Source organism: Ovis canadensis, chromosome 1 (assembly GCF_042477335.2).
Source record: "Ovis canadensis isolate MfBH-ARS-UI-01 breed Bighorn chromosome 1, ARS-UI_OviCan_v2, whole genome shotgun sequence".
Taxonomy (NCBI): domain Eukaryota; kingdom Metazoa; phylum Chordata; class Mammalia; order Artiodactyla; family Bovidae; genus Ovis; species Ovis canadensis.
Genome location: NC_091245.1, coordinates 41,367,646 through 41,387,647, shown reverse-complemented (window position 1 = coordinate 41,387,647; position 20,002 = coordinate 41,367,646). Strand labels below are relative to the sequence as shown.

Genomic DNA, 20,002 nt, shown 5'->3' with positions numbered 1-20,002 from the left:
ACAGAGGTTAAAAAATACAGGCATGTAGCCAGGCAGGTCTTCCCCAAACAGTTTTTGTGAAATAGGCTTTAATGTTTTGCCTCTTGATACAATATGCTGAAAGAACATAGTTTTTGGCCACATATATATCTAGGCTTTACCATTTCTGTGCTCAGTCACCAAATTGTGTCCAACTGTTTGCAACCCAATGGAGCCCACCAGTCTCCTCTGTCTGTGACATTTTCCAGGCAATAATTCTGGAGTGAGTTGCCATGCCCTTCTCTGGAGGATCTTCCCAACCCAGGGATCAAACCCATGTCCCTTATCTCTTATGACTCCTGCATTGGCAGGTGAATTGTTTACCACTGGGACAATATGCCACCCGAGACAATATAACAAAAAGAACATAATTTTTGGCCACATACATATCTGGGCATCACAACTGAACGTATAATCTTGGATCCATCACTTTGGAACCTCCTTTTTTTTTTCCTATTTTTTTTGCTCCCCTGTGAGGTGTGCAGGATCTTAATTTCCTGACCAGGGATCAAACCCACACCCCCTGCAATGAATGGAAACGCTGCATATTAACCAATGTACTTCCAAGGAAGTCCCTGGAACCTCCATTTTCAACATCTGCAAAAGGAGGATGATAACACCTCATCCATAGAAATTTTCTGAGGTTTAAATGAAATAATGGATGCAAAGTACCTAAGACATAAAACAAAGCCTGATAGATTGTTAATCTACTTAAAATAAATTTAATTTAATTTTAATTTTTAATTTAATTATACTTTCTATCTTAATTCTTATATTTACATATGTAACTTCATCATTCAGGGACATGGCAAAGTCTGAAAAGCTGAGACCAAGACTGTTATGCTCCGTGTCCGTGTCCCCTACCCGACCGAATGAACAAGTCCACCAAAGTAATGCAAAAGGCATAAAGGGAGTTTATTTCTGGCGCGCCAGGGTCCCAGCCTCTCTGACACAGCAGAATGCGGCTGGACCCCGAACAAAGAGGTATGGCGGTTTATATACAGTTTGTCCCTTAGTCCAGCAACAGGCATAGTTGGCACTACCTGATTGGTTACATGCGAAGCTGAGCTCATACATTCCCCTGATGCTGCTTCCCTATAGATTTTTCTTATTTGGTATGGAATGTTTAGCGCAGGAGCTACTGACCTCCTTATTTGGTTATGGAATGTTTAGCGCAGGAGCTACTGTCCCAGGTCCCTGATGTAGTTACACACCTCACTAAGTCTTCCGATAACCTAACATTCCCCCCTGTTCTTTGATCATACAGAGGAATCTTCCTCTGTTCCCGGTGGTATAGTTTGATATTGTTGCCGTAGCACAAACAACTGCACTGTGTTAATACATTCTTTTACAAAGGCTACAAGTCTGTTGATGATGCAGGGACCGAACGTGAGCATTATTAGAAGGATTATCAAGGGTCCTAGTAAGGTTGAGATTAAAGTAGTCAGCCAAGGGGATTGTTGAAACCAAGACTCAAACCATCCTTGTTGGGCCTCCCGCTCTCGTTTACGCTGGGCTAGCCCCTCTCTCACTTTGGCCATAGATTCTCTAACTATACCCGTATGGTCTGCGTAAAAACAACATTCCTCTCCCAGGGCGGCACAAAGTCCCCCCTGTTGTAGAAATAGCAAATCTAGCCCTCTTCTATTTTGCAAAACTACTTCAGACAAGGAAGTTAAAGAAGACTCTAAATGACTTATAGACTGTTCTAGTCGGGTGATATCTTCATCTATCGCTGCCCTTAAAGAGTTAAATCCTTGACTTTGCATAGACAAAGCTGTAATTCCAGTTCCAGCTCCGGCTATCCCTAAGCCAAACATAGTGGCTATAGTAATTGCAGTAAGGGGTTCTCTTTTAATTCTATATGCTCTTTCTTGCTGAATGAGGGTTGACCTATGGGCCCAATAGTCGTACACAGTTTCTTCCGACCTGTATATTATTTTAGGTACTACTGCTACCATGACACAAAATTCTTCTTTGGGATCAAAAATTGACTCATGTACACAAGGGGTCAACCCGGTTCTGGAACATACCCACCATCCTCCCATCTGGGGAATCATCCAGCTAGCCAGAGGCCCGTTTACAGATCTTGTGACATTGACACATAGGGGGGTTTTATCTGACGGCACTGTGCCTATACATAGCCCCTTTCCCCATACCTGCCTCATCGTGAGTCCTACCTTGCGGTCTCCCCATTGACACTGGGAGGGATCTGAGGCGTTGACCAAGCTGTAAGAAGCATTGAGGCCTATGGCTTCATAGTATGGGGGAGCTACGTTGTAACATAACCAACAGGATCTAGTTGCCTCAGGATGAGTCTGGTTTAAGGTGGTGTATGCAGCCTTGACTAATTTCCACAACGGGTCTGTCTCAGCAAGAGCTTCATCCTTGTTAGGTTTAGTTAAAGTCAACGAAGTTGGGTGGGTTGTGGTTGATAGGGTCACAGCACCTAATTTCTCTACCTTATTAGGTCCGATACTGTGTACTAATATCGGTTCTATTGTCTGACTAATAACCAGAATTCCCCCAGGCTTTGCTTCAAACCACTCAGCGTAGAGTTGGAGGCCCCATGATAGCCCGGAGACCCAAGACCTCTCCAGTTTAGCCGCTTCCTGGTTGAACATTACTTTCACCTGAGCAATTGGGCTCCAGTGCTGTTCCCATTGCCGCCCGACATAATCTCCGAACAGGTTTTGGTAATCTTGGTTCCAGGGCCCGCGATAGGGCTGGACAAACGAGAAATTGACTAAGTCCCGGTTCCCGACCTCCCATTTCCATCTCCCATCATTGGAGGTCACACAGCTCCAGGACCAACAGAAATAATGTTGCAGCCCCCCACAAGTCTCCCAATTATGTCTCTTCAGGTGTCCGGGACATGCCCAGAATCCAAAGTTTCTGGTCTGGGCCGCTGTCCAAGTAGTCTTTATAAGGTCTTTGAGGTTGAAATACAGATCCGGCCACCACGTATTAGGGGGGTGAATTCCGGTGGTCAAATTGAGTACCTCTCGAGTCAGTCCGTTCCAGAGCGTCCAGGTGATCTTAACAGGTTGGTGGGGGTTCACACTGGCAGTCACAGGACAAAGCAACACAGTCATCCAGATGACGGTCCAGATGAGTCTCGTCGGTCCTGCGGCCGGCGCTGGATCTTCAATTTTAAAGGGTTGGACGGGTGTAGAGACGCTTCCCATTGTCTTTTCGCGTCTTCTTGTTCGGCTGAAGTAGCTGGGCGTACGTGATTGCAATGCACCCAGGGCCCGATACCGTCGACCTTCAAGGCAGTTGGGGTGGTAAGAAGAACAACATAAGGACCTTTCCATCTGGGTTCTAGTGCCCTGGCGTGGTGCCTTTTGACCCACACCCAGTCCCCGGGGCCAATGTTATGTGAGGGGCTAATTCCCTCACCTTGACCCTCATGTACCTCTCGGAGTAGTTTCCAGACGCGAGAATGTACTTTGCCCAAAGCCATCAAAGCCTCCTGGAATTGTCCCAAGGTGGGAAGTGGAAACTTTTTCCCTTCAAATTTTGGACATACGGGAGGGTGGCGCCCATACAGAATTTCAAATGGGGTCAAATTGAGCTGATAAGGAGTATTACGCACGCGAAAAAGGGCGAAGGGAAGGAGAGTCACCCAGTCCCCGCCAGTCTCCATAACCAATTTAGTTAAAGTTTCTTTTAGGGTCCGATTCATTCTTTCAACTTGCCCCGAGCTCTGTGGGCTGTATTCACAATGTAATTTCCACTTAGTTCCTAGAGCCCGGGCAAGGTTCTGTATTATTTGGCTCACAAAAGCAGGGCCATTATCAGAGCCAACGGTCACCGGCAGGCCAAACCTGGGGACTATCTCTTCTAAAACCTTTTTAGCCACTACCATTGCAGTTTCTCCCTTAGTAGGAAAAGCCTCTACCCACCCTGAGAAGGTATCTACCAACACTAGCAAGTAGCGGTAACCATACTTGCCTGGCCTTACCTCAGTAAAATCTATCTCCCAGTGCTGTCCTGGGCCTTCCCCTCGATACCTCAGTCCTGCGTGTTGCCTCTTTCCTGGCTTCATCTGTTGGCATGCCTTACAAGCTTGTACTATGTTTTTTACGGTTGTTTGGTGCCGGGGAAATCGTAGGCGCGCGGTTTGAAAAAGCAGCAGAGTCTTTTTCTCTCCCAGATGAGTAGATGAGTGCAGATGTTCACACAGTTGTCGTCCCAACTGAGCAGGAAGTATCAAGTAGCCATCGGAGTCCCGGTACCATTTATCCTTTCCTTGTTGGAGGTTGGGATATTCCTGGATCCAGGCCAGGTCTGTGGACGAATACTCAGGGGTTGGGGGCAAAGTTCCCATACCTGGGGGCGGAAGTCCGATTGCCAGCACTGGAGCGGTGTACTCTTTGTCAGCCGCCTTCCGAGCCACCAAATCAGCGGCACGATTTCCTCGGGCTGTGAGGCTGTCCCCCTTTTGATGTCCAGGTACATGTACTATTGATACAGCTCGAGGCAACTGCACAGCTTCCAGAAGTCGACGGATTTCTGGTAAGTTTTTGATCTCTTTTCCTTCAGCTGTTAAAAACCCGCGTTCCCGATAAATCGGGCCCTGAATGTGCACCGTGCCAAAAGCATAGCGACTGTCAGTGAAAATAGTTATTCTTTTACCTTTAGCTCTCTCTAATGCCTGAATCAGGGCAATTAACTCTGCTCTTTGGGCTGAGGTGTCTGGGGAAAGAGTCTCTGCCCATATCGTCTGTCCAGAGTCATCTACTATTGCGGCTCCCGCCCGTCTCTGTCCATCTCTAACATAACTGCTTCCATCTGTGAACCATATTAGGTCACTGTTATCCAGTGGCGTGTCTGTTAAGTCCTTTCGTACTGCTGTTACTCCGGCTAGTATCTCGTCACAATCGTGGAGGGGGCTATCTATTTCCGGATTGGGCAAAAGAGTAGCTGGGTTTAGAGTGCAGGGTGTTTGAAAATGAATCCGGGAGGTGTCGAGCAGCAAGGCCTGGTAGTGTGTTAAGCGGGCATTGGAAATCCATTTGCCCGGAGGTTGTTTCAGGACTCTCTCTATAGCATGAGGAGTGTAAACCAAGAGTTTCTGGCCATAAGTCAGCTTATCAGCATCATGAACTAGAAGCGCGGTGGCTGCAATAATTCTGAGGCAAGGTGGCCACCCGGCTGCCACTGGGTCTAATTTCTTTGAAAGGTAGGCTATGGGACGCTTCCAAGGTCCCCATTTCTGTGTTAGTACCCCTTTTCCTATCCCTCGCTTTTCATCCACAAATAATTGGAACGGCTTAGATGGGTCAGGAAGGGCCAGGGCAGGAGCTTCCAGCAAGGCACGCCTGAGCTCCTGAAAAGCCGTTTTCATTGATTCAGTCCATTTCCAGTTTTTGTTTTCTTTGGTCCCTTCATAGAAGGGCCTGGCTTTTTCTGCAAACCCCAAGATCCACAATCGGCAATATCCTACAGTTCCCAGAAACTCTCTCACTTGCCTAGGAGTGGTAGGTTCAGGGATCTGAAGGATGGTATCTTTCATAGCCTGTGTTAGCCACCTCTGGCCCTGTTTTATCTTGTAACCAAGGTATGTAACCTCTTGCTTGACGATCTGGGCCTTTTTGGCGCTAGCCCTGTAACCTAAAGTCCCAAGGGTTTGGAGAAGGTCACCTGTTGCCTCCTGGCACTCTTTTTCTGTAGTCGCCACCAGCATAAGGTCATCAACATATTGTAATAAAACAATGGTAGGGTGTTCAACCCGGTACTCACGGAGGTCTTCATCTAAGGCCTCGTTAAACAACGTGGGTGAGTTCTTAAACCCCTGTGGTAGGCGAGTCCACGTCAGCTGCACAGGAGTCTGTCCACCGTCTTCTAGCCATTCAAAGGCGAAGATTTCTTGGCACGCCAGGGCGAGAGGCAGACTGAAAAAGGCATCTTTTAAATCTAAAACAGTATACCATACGTAGCTTGGTGGCAAACTGCTTAGCAATGTATAAGGGTTAGGAACCGTAGGATGGATGTCACTCACCCGCTTGTTGACCTCTCGCAGGTCTTGAACTGGTCTAAAATCAGTTCCCCCAGGCTTCTTTATGGGAAGCAGGGGGGTGTTCCATGGGGACCGGCATCTCTTTAAGACCCCAGCGTCTGTGAGGCGTTGTATGTGAGGAGTGATTCCTCGCCGGGCTTCTTGACTCATGGGATATTGCCGTACCCTCACTGGTGTGGCACCCGCTTTTAACTCCACAACAATAGGGGGTCTCTGTCTGGCCAATCCCATTCCTGCTGTTTCAGCCCAGGCCTGAGGGTATCTTTGAACCCATGGCTGTACTTCAGGACTTACTGTCGCTGGGGCCTCTGGCAAGTACAGTCTGTATTCATCCTTCAATGCCAGAGACAGAACCTGTAGAGGGTGCCCGGTTCCATCTAAAACTGACACTTGTCCATGGCCAAAATGAATTTGGGCATTCACTTTAGACAGTAAATCTCTTCCCAGCAAGGGCACTGGGCATTCGGGTATCACCAGAAAGGAATGAGTTACTTGGTGGGTCCCCAAATTCACATGCCGTTTTGTAGTCCATCCATATCGCTTAGTCCCGGTTGCTCCCTGTACCCAGCTACTTTTCTTAGACATAGGCCCATCTCTTTGGTTTAAGACTGAGTATTGAGCTCCCGTGTCTACCATAAAGCCAACCGGTTTCCCCTCCACATTTATAGTTATCCAGGACTCGGGGAGGGGCGTCGAGCCTTGACCCCCCTAGTCACTATCCTCTCCTGCGTAGAGGATATGACTGTCAGGAGGGGGGGTCTCGTTCTTGGAATTTTTTGGCCCCTCTTTTAGGTTTTTCTTGGGGCATTTATCTTTCCAATGTCCAAACTCTTTACAAAATGCACATTGGTTCTTTTCAAGCTTGCGCCTTGCAGGTTTCTCCTCAGTTTTTGAATCTGGCTTTTTCCCTTTTTGGGATCTATTTTTGTTTTCAATCCCAGCGAAAAATATCTGAGCCAGCTCCTTTTGATTTTTACGGTTTTCTTCAGCCCTAAATTCTCTGTCTTCCCTTCTAATGCGGTCCTCTCTTTCTTCCGGGGTCTCTCTATGATTGAAAACCCTCTCTGCTGCCCTCACTAAATCTTGTAGGGACTGTTCACCGAGCCTCTCTATCTTTTGTAACTTTCTCCTAATATCGGGGGCTGCCTGATTTACAAATGCTAGCATGACTGCTGCCCTAGACTCATCTGCCTGGGGGTCCATGGGGGTATACTGTCTAAAAGCTTCCATTATCCTTTCAAGGAAGGCTGCCGGGCTCTCATTTGGCTCTTGCCTCACCGAATTTACCTTGGCCAAATTAGTTGGTTTTCTGGCGGCCGCTCTAAGGCCAGCCATGAGGATCTGACGGTATACTCGGAGACACTCCCTACCTTCAACGCGTTCGAAGTCCCAGTTGGGTCGCACCAAGGGGAACCCCTCTTCAATGAGGTGAGGCTGTATTGTGGGCCTCCCATCTACCCCCGGCACATTTTTCCGGGCTTCTGACAGGATCCGTTCACGCTCTTCTGTAGTGAAAAGTACTTGTAGCAGTTGTTGGCAATCATCCCAAGTGGGGTTGTGAGTAAAGAGGATAGATTCTAAAAGATCAATAAGACCTTGAGGTTTCTCAGAGAAAGAGGGGGTTTGGGTTTTCCAATTGTACAAATCACTAGTAGCAAAAGGCCAGTACTGATATGTGCGTTCCCCACCCTCTCTGGCTGGCCCCGCCCGGACTGGAAACGCATGAACAGTGGAGGAGGGCAATTCCGGGCCTTCCTCCTCCGCTGCGCTAGCCATCTCCCTTGCCCTTCCCCGAGTTCCCTGGGCGGGGCCTCCTCCCCTAGGGGGAGCTGAGGGCTCGGCCCTCCTCTGGGCTTCTCCCGACGAGACTTGAGGAACCTGTGGAAGCAAAGGTGGATTTGGATCCGCGTACGGGGGTGGGGACAGTTCGGTTTCCAAGTCAATCAAATTAGGGTACAGAGAGGAAGATTCCTGGAACACCGGCTTGGGTCGTTTTTCGTCCTGGTTTTCTTTCGTTTTCTCAGACGCTTTCATGACTAGCACCTGTGGGTTTAGTAAGGTTGGAGCCGGGGAAGAGGGACGGGGAGGTTTAGGAGAAGCAAGAACGAAGGGTTTAAGCCATTCCGGTGGGTTCTTCACTAGATCCTGCCAGACCAGAATGTAGGGAGTCTGGTCTGGGTGCCCAGCAGGACCAGGAGTAAGCACCCTCTCTTTAACTGCCTGGATGATCTGGGGATTGAAGGTTCCCTCTTGTGGCCATCCGACATCAAAGGTGGGCCATTCGGCGGAACAGAACGTCACCAGTTTGCTCTTCTTTACTAGTAACGAAAGATTCCGAGCTCTAGACTTAAAATCAGAAAAATGGTCAGTCATCAGGGACAGCGGAGTAGAAGTAGATTGCCCCATGGGTACAGAGAACACAGACAATGACAACAAGACACTCACACAGACAGTGCCGGCACACAGAGTCACAAAAATGACACAACAAACAGATTCCAATTCAGTCTCTTTTAGCACTAGAGACCCCTTTTCTATTTGCAAATGTCTTACCGTCAGGACGTCCTCAGTGCCAGCCGCCTTCCCGGTACGCTACCGGGGACTCGGCCTTACGCTGGGCTTGCCTTGTCTCTCACACCTAGATGCCTCCCCAGTACGATACTGGGCCCCGGACTTAATCTAGGCCTGGACTATTAGCACCGGTGCTTCGGAGTTCAGAGCTCTTTGCCTCTCAGCGGGGCTTCTCCCTCTTACCAGGGGAATTATTCCTCCGGTGGGGCGGAGATCCCGGACGAGCCCCCAAATGTTATGCTCCGTGTCCGTGTCCCCTACCCGACCGAATGAACAAGTCCACCAAAGTAATGCAAAAGGCATAAAGGGAGTTTATTTCTGGCGCGCCAGGGTCCCAGCCTCTCTGACACAGCAGAATGCGGCTGGACCCCGAACAAAGAGGTATGGCGGTTTATATACAGTTTGTCCCTTAGTCCAGCAACAGGCATAGTTGGCACTACCTGATTGGTTACATGCGAAGCTGAGCTCATACATTCCCCTGATGCTGCTTCCCTATAGATTTTTCTTATTTGGTATGGAATGTTTAGCGCAGGAGCTACTGACCTCCTTATTTGGTTATGGAATGTTTAGCGCAGGAGCTACTGTCCCAGGTCCCTGATGTAGTTACACACCTCACTAAGTCTTCCGATAACCTAACAAGACGAATATGAGACACTCCTGGTGCTTCTGTGAAGGAAACAAGATCCAAGAACCAAAATATCTGGAAAATAGAAGATCAAGACTGCTCTGCAGAAGACCAGGGAGCTACCTCCCTAGCATAGTGCCAGGCCTAGAAGAACACACAACACACAATCTGCAGTTATGAAACATTGATGGGACGGAGAGCCATCGGGTAATGCAGGTGACATCCTAACGCTTCCAGGTTCCCACAGAAAGATAAGTCCAATGCAAGAGAGCAGGAAATAATTAGATGGGTTTTCTGGGATTTTAATCCTTTCACTTATTCAATAAGTATTACAGGGCATCTCACACTAGCTGGTTGCTACGCTCAGTGCTGCCCATTCAGAAAGGAGAAAGACTAAATGTTGACCAGCAGCTGATGGTTGCTGGTAGGAAATTTCTGGTAGGAAAAGACAAGAAAATGAATATCCACAGTACAATGGGGTAGGTGCACAAATGGTATCTGAAAGTCTGGTGGAGCCACAAAGGACTGTAAAGGCTGTCAAAGAAATGACACAACTGTTCCTAAAATCTTATATGTGAACAGTGGACAAGATGCTGTACTTAAAAAGCGGTAAGCTGATGCTCAGAAGAGAGGAGTTATAATCCTTTCCTGTTACTCTTTGGCTTTGCACAAATATTTTCACTTCTTTGGGCTTAGTTGAATGGTTTACGTGTTTCTTAAGGTTCAAGAAGTGACCTAAGAGCTCTGTATGTCTAAGTTTCTTTGTCTGTAAAATAGTATATAATAGCTGTCTCATAGGACTCGTTTAATATTTGTAAAAGTTTTCAGAACAATGCCTGATTCATAATGAGCAGTGTAGGGACTTTTCTGACGGTCCACAGGCTGAGACTCTGTGCCCCCAATGTGAGACCTGAGTTCAATCCCTGGTCAGGGAACTAGATTCTACGTGCAGCAACTAAGAGTTCGAATGCCAAAACTAAAGATCCCACGTGCCACAACTAAGACCGGGTGCCGGGGTCCAGCCCCGGTGGATCCAGGGAATTCGAAGGGTGGATGGAGTTGGCGAGGAAAACTTATGTATTTATTAATATAAGATTAGATTAGGAAGAAATAGTGTAGTAGGAAGATTAAGTGGAGAGAAGAGGCTGATTAACTTGGGTTACGTGGGAAACCAATAAAGCTCCAGACAAGGAGCTTGCACCATCTACGTTAGGCCGCCGGCGCCCGTTTGAATATCGGAGAGTGCCCCGCCTTGGGCTCTCTCTCTTATGGATCTTAGAAGCCGGGACAAGTAAGTAGACACAGTGAGCCTCCACGCCCCAGATGCGAATTCAGCCTGAAATTAGAGTAAAGAGGAGACACGGGGGAAACCAGTCCAGCGACTGGCTCTCCTTCTATTGTCCTTCAAGGCCTTTTATACTTTTGATTATACATAGAGATCAATGGGTAATACAAAATTATGTAGTGTTAGCAGCCCAGACTCTTTCTGTATATCTTTTTGTATACAAAAGGTCTCAGGTGATTTACATTATCTTCTGGCCAAGAGGCTTGTTAACACTTTTTGGCTCTCTTCCTTAATGAATGTTAATTTCGTTTCCCCTAAGTGTTTTTCTTTAATCTGCATCTCCTTAAAGCGCTAAAGTTACATCTCTATAGAACAAAGGCACAGTGGGTTATAACAAAGAAGGTACTTAACTCAAAGATCTAATGTTGCTAATACCAGGTCTACTACTTGTTTTTCTATATACCAACTATATCTAAAAATAAAGGATATGAAAATTTGGCAGCAAGTATTGGCTCAACAAATGAAACCTTTAATCAGTCCTATTCTAATGATTTTGACTCCTTGGAAGCCCCTACATTCCTAGGATGTTTTAAGCTTCCTGTGCCTCCTGTGGTCAGGAGGCCTCAAACAATCACAGGCGCAGCTGTACGAGTCCTGCAGGCAGGCTAGAAAGCCATCAGAGGGGTTTTTGGATTGAAACACTCTTTCAAATGCAGAAGACTGAAGCCTGGAGATGACTTTTTCCAGAGAATATCAGAAGAGTGGAAAAGCAGGCAGATTCTTATTTTTTTGGGGGGGTGGATGCTCAGGAAATTCCAGGAGGAAAACCTGAGGTCTGATTAGCCTTGCCATCAGAGCTCTGCCGCGTGACCTTGTCACGGGTGGAATTCCTCATGCTGGCTCCCGGCAGCCGGGCATAGTCAAATACATGTACATTTTTTAAAAAGCTGTTAACTTTCTAAATAATAATACTAAGCATTATACACCTGTTAAATAAAATGAAATAAGGTTAAGGTTAAGTGAAGTCACTCAGTCGTGTCTGACTCTTTGCGACTCCATGGACTGTAGCCTGCCAGGATCCTCCGTCCACAGGACTTTCCAGACAAGAGTACAGGAGTGGGTTGCCATTTCCTTCTCCAGGGGATCTTCCCGACCCAGGGATCGAACCCAGGTCTCTGGAACTGTAGGCAGACGCTTTATAATATGAGCCACCAATTGTTTGTCACCAGGTTCCTATTTTCAGCCTCTGAGTGAAAGGAATTAAAGGATCCTTCAAGAACCCTATAAGCCCCAGCAGTGAATCTCATATCATCAGACTACACTGCCTAATACCCTTCTGATTGCAGTCATCGACCAACACTGGGTCCCTGCCTTAACTCCTGATTCTCTGTGACCCTCCCCAACACTGTTCCCATCATTATTCTTGTGATTTATACACATATATGATTCCTCCAGCATCCTGGTCTCTTCATCCATGACTTCTCATGTTCTATATCCTACTTGGGAGGGCTCATGTGCATGGCTCACACTCTAAACACTGTCATTTTGATATTTGACGAAATGCAGTTTATTTTTATGTTCACTTCGGAAATTCTTACTTGTTCCTAATGTATACAGAACTATGTAAAAAATAATTGATTTCTGAATATGTCTTCCATTTTTCTGATAAAGGTTCTAAATGGGTCATTACAGAGTGGGTTGAGATAACAGAGTTCATTACAAATAAAGTGAATCAATTTCATTTCTAAATAAACATATTTTAAATGTTTCTTAGTTAAAAGTTGCCAGAAGAGACTAAGTGGGTAATTGTTAGGACCAAACTGAAGCCAGGACAGGCTCTAAGGGGCAGGCCTGCAGGCAGTGTAGCTAGACCAATCAAAAAATTCCCTGTAGCCCCCCGCCCCCACCAGACCCAAGCCAATCCAGATAGGGATGCGAGGTTTAAAAGTCCCCCGCGCGCCTATGGTTTAACCAATCAGCTATGTTGTTACAGAAACAAAGAACCGTCTGTATAAAAGTATATGTGATTCAGAACTCGGGGCCCTTGTCAGATTCCACTGTGCTGAATGAAACCTGGGCCCTGGCTCGAGCTAGTAATAAACCCCGCAATGCTTTTGCATTGCTGTGGACGTCTTATTCTCTCAATTTTGGGGACTTGGACTCTGGGCATAACATTTAGGGGCTCGTCTGGGAACCCTTTAACTGGGAAGAATAACACTCTCCCGGTAGAAGGGGTTTCCTCACTTGGAGGAAAGCTATCTGAACACCGGTGTTAAGTTTGGTTAGCCAGTGTAAGACCGAGGCCCAGCTTACACGCTGGAAGGCAGCTGGCTCTGGTGAGAAGAGAGCTCTTGTCAGGCTTAATCAGGGGCGAATTAGTCATCTTAGCCGGGGTAAGGCCGAGGCCCGGCATCGTGCTGGGAAGGCGGCTGGCTCTGTGAACGCCTTGTTGGTAAGATAACCTAGAGGGATAGGAGGGTTCAGGGGGCCCAGGAAGACCTAGTACTGTGTTCTCGGCCGAGGTTTGTCTCCTCTGTTCATCGCATCTTTGTGTGTGCCGGCATTGTCACTGCTCTCTGTGTGTTCGTCTTGTCTCCTGTGTTCTATCCTGTAATCATGGGGCAAGAGACTTCCACTCTGTTGTCCCTTAGGACTGACCATTTTTCTGATTTTAAGTCTAGAGCACAGAATCTATCGGTGCTGGTGAAGAAGAACAAATTAATAACTTTTTGCAGCGCAGAATGGCCAACCTTCCATGTAGGCTGGCCCTCAGAAGGCACCTTTGACTTGGGAACTGTACACCAAGTCCGAGATATCTTCTGACTGCGGATCGGACACCCTGACCAATCCCCCCCGCCCCTCTCCTTGGGTAAAACTTTTTTGCCTCAACAGGGATTATCTACCCCTCAGGTGTTGGCGACACATGTAAGAAAGAACCCAAAGAATCTCAAGGAGCCTGAACCAACGGCGCCGCTATATACCCCATCTTGCAGGGGGAATTGTTAGGGGAAGCACACTGATTGAAACCGCCCCACCCTGGCCAGGCACCATAGTAACCATTTGCATGAGTTGTTTTATGACAGGAGATCCTGATAGAGAATACGGAACTAATAAGCCTCCACCAACTGGAAGAGTTCGGGAAAGGTTTAAAGGACACCACCTGTACATTGTGAGCCACGCGGCAGAGCAGTTCTCCTGGGTTTCCTTACCCTGCTGCTCTCCACCCAGGTGCCCTTTCCCAATAAAATCTCTTGCTTTGTCAGCACATATGTCTCCTCGGACAATTCATTTCTGAGTGTTAGGCAAGAGCCTAGTTTCGGGCTCTGGAAGGGGTCCCTCTTCCTGCAACAAATGGTGACTCTGGTGGGATTCTTCTTTGCTGAGACTGACATCCTGACCACTCGGGGTACTCAGGGGCCAGCTTGCCTGCCAATGGACCAGACCCAGCGGCCGCAACTGGGACCCTTTTGTCCCTGGTCTCCTCCTGACGCGGACAACTGGCCAGAGTGCCCCCACCGGTAAGAAACAAAAGACTTTATTGATCTCTTTGCCCTTCCCTCTCTGTCTCCTCTCCTTAACCCTTCCTATCCTTCCCTGTTTTTCTAGTCCCCTGGTCCTAGACACAGAAATCTGGTCGAAGGGCCCTCAGCCTGAGCTGAGGATTGGAGACTGATCACCTCCTCTTGGCAGAAAACTCAAATTCTGGTTCTGATTTCTGGTAGGGCTGAGTTCCAGTCCTCCCTTCTCTGGAAGCCCAGGGAAAAGTCCCGTAAGGCCTGGGTATCTGTAGGTGGCAGGAGAGGTCTGTAAGGCCACCCCTTTTGCCCCCTCTCCCGCCTCCTCCCCCTTCTCTTTCAACCTGGCTTCCTTTCCTCCCTTAGAATCTTTGATGTTACAGAAAGGCTTGGTGGGCTACAGTCCACAGGTCGCAAACAGTCTGATACGACTGAGCAACTTCATCTTCACTTTGATGAGGACTGCCGGGTTTATATGTGTGTGTTTTAACTCTGTGATCTGTGTAGTGATTTTTGATGGCCATTTTGCTTTGTCTGGCCACCATGTGGTTTAGACCTGCCGCCATTAGTTAGAACTTGATTTTCTTTCCCTGTGCCTTGAGACCAGGGCTCTTAAGAACACTTATCTAGACTATCTCTAACTCCTGACACTGAGAAGGAGAAAAAAAAAAAAAGACTTGAAGCTAGATTTCGCACTGTGTCTGTCTAAATATGTCTTGGTATGTCTCTGTCTCTGGGTAATATTTTTGAAGTTAATTTATATATGAGATCTATTTATTTGGCTTAAAAAAGATAAGCGCTTACAAATCAAGTAATTCTAAATTAAACAATAAATTCCAGGTTTATGTGAACTTGGAAATATTCAGTGTTAAATACCTGATATTAATGTTTGTTTGTTGACCTATTTAATATAGACATGTCTTAGAGTACTTCACATTAAAAAAATATTTTCATTGTACCTAGGTTTAATATGTTAAATATTATATCTGTTACAAATTTATCAACAAAAAAATTACCTCAAGTAAAAAAACTTCAAAAAAAAAAAAGTAAATGAGATGAGCTTTTAGATAGACTTTATTAAGAATAATTATGCTTTAGGAATGTCTGTCTGAAATAGTCCGTCCAAATTGGGGTAACTTGAATTGGGATTGTGCTAAACTAAGTGATGGAAGTTCACTGACTAGCTAGCTCATTTTCAAATAGAGTAAAATTTTGAAACATTTATTACTGAACATTAGTTTCCTCTTACAAAGAAGCTAAGAAATTTGGGACTGTTAATGACTAAAAATAAGCTGGCGCAAAAACTTGAATTTGGCTTTTCTCTCTGTTAAAAGGACACACTTTCTTCAGATGTTGAACTGCATTTGACAATAGATTTAAGTTCATTTGCTTCTTAAATGGTCTGTTCTGTATTTGCCTCTGAAATCCCATATTGTTACTTTGGCTGAGTGAATAGCTATTGTTTCACAGTGACCTATAGTCCCATCTGACTGAGTGCTCAAAACCTTTCTGATATTTGTTGACAAAACTTCCTAAATTATTCTATGAAGCACTTTTGGCTTCTAGCTAACTTTGGGGTGCTTCGGAGGGCCCCTGAAGCATCCCAAAGAGAGATATTAAACTGTGTTTATTCGGTTGGTTAAATTACATAAAAAAGATTATCAAATGAGTAATACACCTGCTCATATTATAATGTAGGGTAAAATTACTAATACAGATATCCTAAAAATTATATGGAGTTTTTAACATTCTGATATGTCTTGGTATTTTAATGAAAAACCTGATGACTTCACAAAAGTCAGCAAAAGGACTGAATAAACCAGTGAATATGCTTATAACTTTTATGGTTTCTATCTAAAAAATTTATGGGGTTGAATCTTATGTTTTCAGGGAGTAGGGAAAATCTTCCTCTCTAATTATGACAATACTTTGGTAAAATTAAACGTTATAAACAAAACAATTATATTTTCTATTTGTCTCCTCCAAAAATTGGAAGTTCTTAGGTTTCCAGTAAGTCTATCAAATGAGTTAGGAAGGTTATCTCACGGATACAAAAATCTCAAGAAATTTTTGAAACCTTAAAAAGGGAAAAATTCAACCTAGATTTGTTAGGCAAAATCTGTGATAAGCCTTTGGTGTGAGATTCCCAGCCCTGTTTTATTTTAAAAGTTCAGTCTGAGATTCTATAAATGTTTCAGCAAAATAAAAAAAGCTTATAATCAATTATGGTTATAAAAATCATTAGACCAAAATCAGTGAAAACAGACCTATTTTGCAAACAAACTAGCCTTAATTTGATTATATTTAATAAAAATAAGGGTAACTTTAAAGAAAAAAAGATATTTTGAAATGTTAAATACCAGTTTGTTAATGGAGGTCTGCATCTAGTAAGACTAACCTCTTAGATAGTTCTTTGCTGTTATGTAATGTTAATGTAAAATTTAATTGAATTCTTGAAGAACACCCTAAGTTTGTTTCTGAAGCTTATCTCAGTAATCTATCTTTGAATGAAGATCAGATGCCGCCTCATGACCTGCAACCAGGACTGGAAAAAGACATAATTTAAGGGACTGTCTCCAACATGAATGGAAGGACTTTTGTTTTCAGGAGAAACTACACTACACCAGGATGAGAAGACAACGACATCAAGGTAGACAGCTTCCCCAAGATGCTGGACCTGATTCGTATGATCATTTATGATTTCTTGACTTCTTAGACCTTTGCATATAAGTCGAATGCTTTTCTATCAGAGGCCTGATCCTATGCTAGTTTCAAAAATCAATCCAATTGTTGGGTTTGTGGCCAATAACCTGTGTCTAGTTCTGGGTCACCTTGGTAAATTTCTCTATTACCAGACTCTTAACTGGTTGGCCCTGAGAAAATTTACTTAAAAAAATTAAATCATACTAAAGATAATCAGTCTAGTGATACTAAAAAAAACTGGGCTATGTTCCTTATAAATGGTGCCAATATATAATTTCCCTGGAAGATAAAGATTCTACAGGGCAGACTAAGTCAGATAACTTGAAGATATACTGGGCTACATCTAATGAAAGTTCTTAACATAAGTCTTACTTGTGACTTTAATACTGCTGGCTATGTTATTTGTATTTCACCTGTTTTACAAAATTGCTGTTTCTTACACTGTATGTGTGTGAGGCCTCTAATAGAATAACATATAGTCCCGTATGAGATCAATGATGGTAACAGTGTAACTCTAGATATGACAAGAAGCAACAAGAGGGAATATTTTCCTGGACCAAAAAGCTAGTAAGACAGGTGGTCCAGAGCATTTTAGATACTGTTTCATGGCCTAGTCCAGTAACAGCACATTGAGTGGCCTGTTTGCCTGAAAATGGACACTCTCAGCACCCTGGGATAAAATGGTCATGACATGCCCCCCTCATAATCATGGTCAAGTTTATGAGCAAAAAGGGGCTCTGCCAACTGAAGACTGACACTCGCCATCTGCATCTACAAAGATTAAATCATGGCTGCTGCAACTGCTGACTTTCAATGCCCCTGAAAGGAGTTCAGGGTAAAAATCAGAAATGAGGCACTCTGTGCTCTGGGAAAAACTGGCAAAACAGGCCATCAGATAGTTAGATCTTTTCGGGAAAAGATTTTATGAGTACCAATTCTTGCATCTTCTCATATCTAGAAAAACACTGTCATTAACAGTGTTTAATGTTAACTGCTTTGGCTATTAAAAAATAGTTTACAATTAAAAGTCAAAATAGAGTAGCTATGGTTCAGATATTCTGGTAAATAACTAGGTGATGCTATGGGTGTATTTTCAGATTAGACCTTGTATTGCTAAACACTTGAGTTTTCTGAGTCGTGTCAGGCTTGGATGCCACCATTTTCAAAACAATGTCTGCTGGAAGCTACTAACCTTACTTTTTATAAAACTAGGCAATTGGCTACATGGCTACAAGTCTCCCTGAAGTGCCAGGTCCAGACTGGGTTTCAGACCTATTCTTCTAAAAAGAAATGAGATTAGGATTTTAATCATACAAGACTCAGATCTAAAACTTGGAACTCAGAAATACTTCCGATTCAGTGTCTATACTCCAAGCTGGGGCAGTCCTATGCCCCATTTTGACAGAAAGTTATCATAGTCATTGTTGCCTAGTTCCCTAAAATTAAAACTGAGCGGGACTCTGTGGGGCTCTGGAGTACAGATCTGCTCTGTGTTCTCCATTTCTTATCTGTAAGATATAGACTTTGTTCAGCCTCCTTGGCCTTCCCTGAATTCCAAAGCATAGATTCAAACAATTGCTAATCAGGGAAGGGAGGGGATACAAAAACAGAAGCTATCAAAGGTTGGTACAGCCTCCAGACAGAGTCCTGGTTCCTACTCCAAGAAATATGCATAACAATGTCTTTGAGCCCCCACCCAGGTAAAAGACTTCAGACTGAACACAAGATTCCTGGAGCACTGCTCTGTTGCCTCACCACCAACCAATCAGAAGGGGTCACAAACCCTGTAACCCTCACCCCAAATGTTGCCTTGTTTCCAGGGACCAGAGATGACCATCCTGTTAGGTCTCTTGTTTGGCCCTTGTCTATTTCATCTCTGAGAGGGACCAACTAAATTGCTGCAACTACAGGGTAAAAGCTGGTTTCAGATATGAAAAACCCCAACTTAGATCAGGTAGAGTGACTTCTGCTCTGCTAGGCAGGCCTACACCCATGCACAGCAGGAAGAAATTACAGAAGAAGGAGACCTCCGCCCCAATTCCCAAAAAGTATCTTGAGTATGATGTTTCTCAGGGGGCCTATGTGCTGTGTTAAGGGAAAAACGTTTTTATGTAAATCACTCAGGGATAATCAGGGAGTCCCTGGGCAAGATTTTTAAAAAGGGCTAAATCAAAAAAAGAAAAAAAAAATGTCTCAAAATTAATTTGAGTTCTGGTTCCAACAGTCCCTGTGGTTAACAACACTAATTTCTACCCTGGTGGGCCCTCTAATAGTGCTACTATTAATACTTACTTTTGGTCCATGCATAATAACTTTAAGCTTGTTGCCTTTATAAAAGACCACGTCAATACTGTCCAACTGATGGTACTGAGGCAATAGTATCAGGCCCTGCCCCAAAATAAAGAGGAAGATTCCTCTATGTAGCTGAAGACAGGGGGGAATGTTAGGACCAAACTGAAGCCAGGACAGGCTCTAAGAGGCAGGCCCGCAAGCAGTATAGCTAGACCAATCAAAAAAATCCCCGTAGCCCCCCGCCCCCACCAGACCCGAGCCAATCCAGATAGGGATGCGAGGTTTAAAAGTCCCACACGCGCACGGTTTAACCAATCAGCTATGCTGTTACAGAAACAAAAAACCGTCTGTATAAAAGTATATGTGATTCAGAACTCGGGGCCCTTGTCGGATTCCACTGTGCTGGATGAAACCTGGGCCCTGGCTCGAGCTAGTAATAAACCCCGTTATGCTTTTGCATTGCTGTGGACGTCTTATTCTCTCAGTTTTGGGGACTCAGACTCTGGGCATAACAGTAATGTCTGTGTGCGTGTGTGTGTGTGCACGCACACTCTGCGGTGTTGGACCATTTGCAACCCCATGGACTGTAGCCTGTCAGGCTCCTCTGTCCATAGAATTTTCAGGCAAGAATACTGGAGTGGGTTGCCATTTCCTACTCCAATGGGTAGTGTCTATTTAACATTAAATGAATGAATGGGTACAGAGAGCCTTGCACTGTGCAGTTTGAAAAGAATCTATACACATCTTAAGAAGGTTGTGATTTTATTATTGTTGAGGCAGTCCAAGCATAGGCTGGAAAAGAATTTCCAGACATTGAGCATTTCAGAAGGGAGCGAGCTTATTAAGAACAAAGAGCAGAGATAACATGGGCACTGTGAGCACAGGGGGCTGACCTCCTGACAGACCAGGGGAGAGCCAATGCTTTTCGTGGGTTAGTGGCCAATTTTTATAGCTTCAAGACAAAGAGAATT

The 20,002-nt window shown here is 45.0% G+C and overlaps 2 protein-coding genes across 7 annotated transcripts in view; one reads left to right on the top strand and one right to left on the bottom strand.

Annotated features, from left to right (window-relative positions):
• Positions 1 to 909: 909 nt before the first annotated feature.
• On the bottom strand, positions 910 to 8,155 carry LOC138442394 (uncharacterized). Its single transcript, XM_069593654.1, is given in 2 exon segments — positions 910 to 3,286; positions 3,986 to 8,155. Coding segments are annotated over 2 exon segments (4,269 nt in total). The 5' UTR covers positions 8,078 to 8,155; the 3' UTR covers positions 910 to 3,109.
• LOC138442441 (cytochrome b-c1 complex subunit 9) overlaps positions 4,350 to 20,002 on the top strand; it is a 35,658-nt gene continuing 20,005 nt past the window's right edge. Inside the window, exons 1-3 of one of the 6 annotated variants that reach the window (XM_069593792.1) lie at positions 4,356 to 4,539; positions 13,936 to 14,039; positions 16,550 to 16,686. The gene's annotated coding sequence lies outside the window, so the exon portion shown is untranslated. Of the gene's footprint in view, positions 4,540 to 13,431; positions 14,040 to 16,549; positions 16,687 to 20,002 lie in introns of those variants that run through there. The other 5 variants (XM_069593786.1, XM_069593802.1, XM_069593809.1 and 2 more) reach the window with 5 other exon arrangements.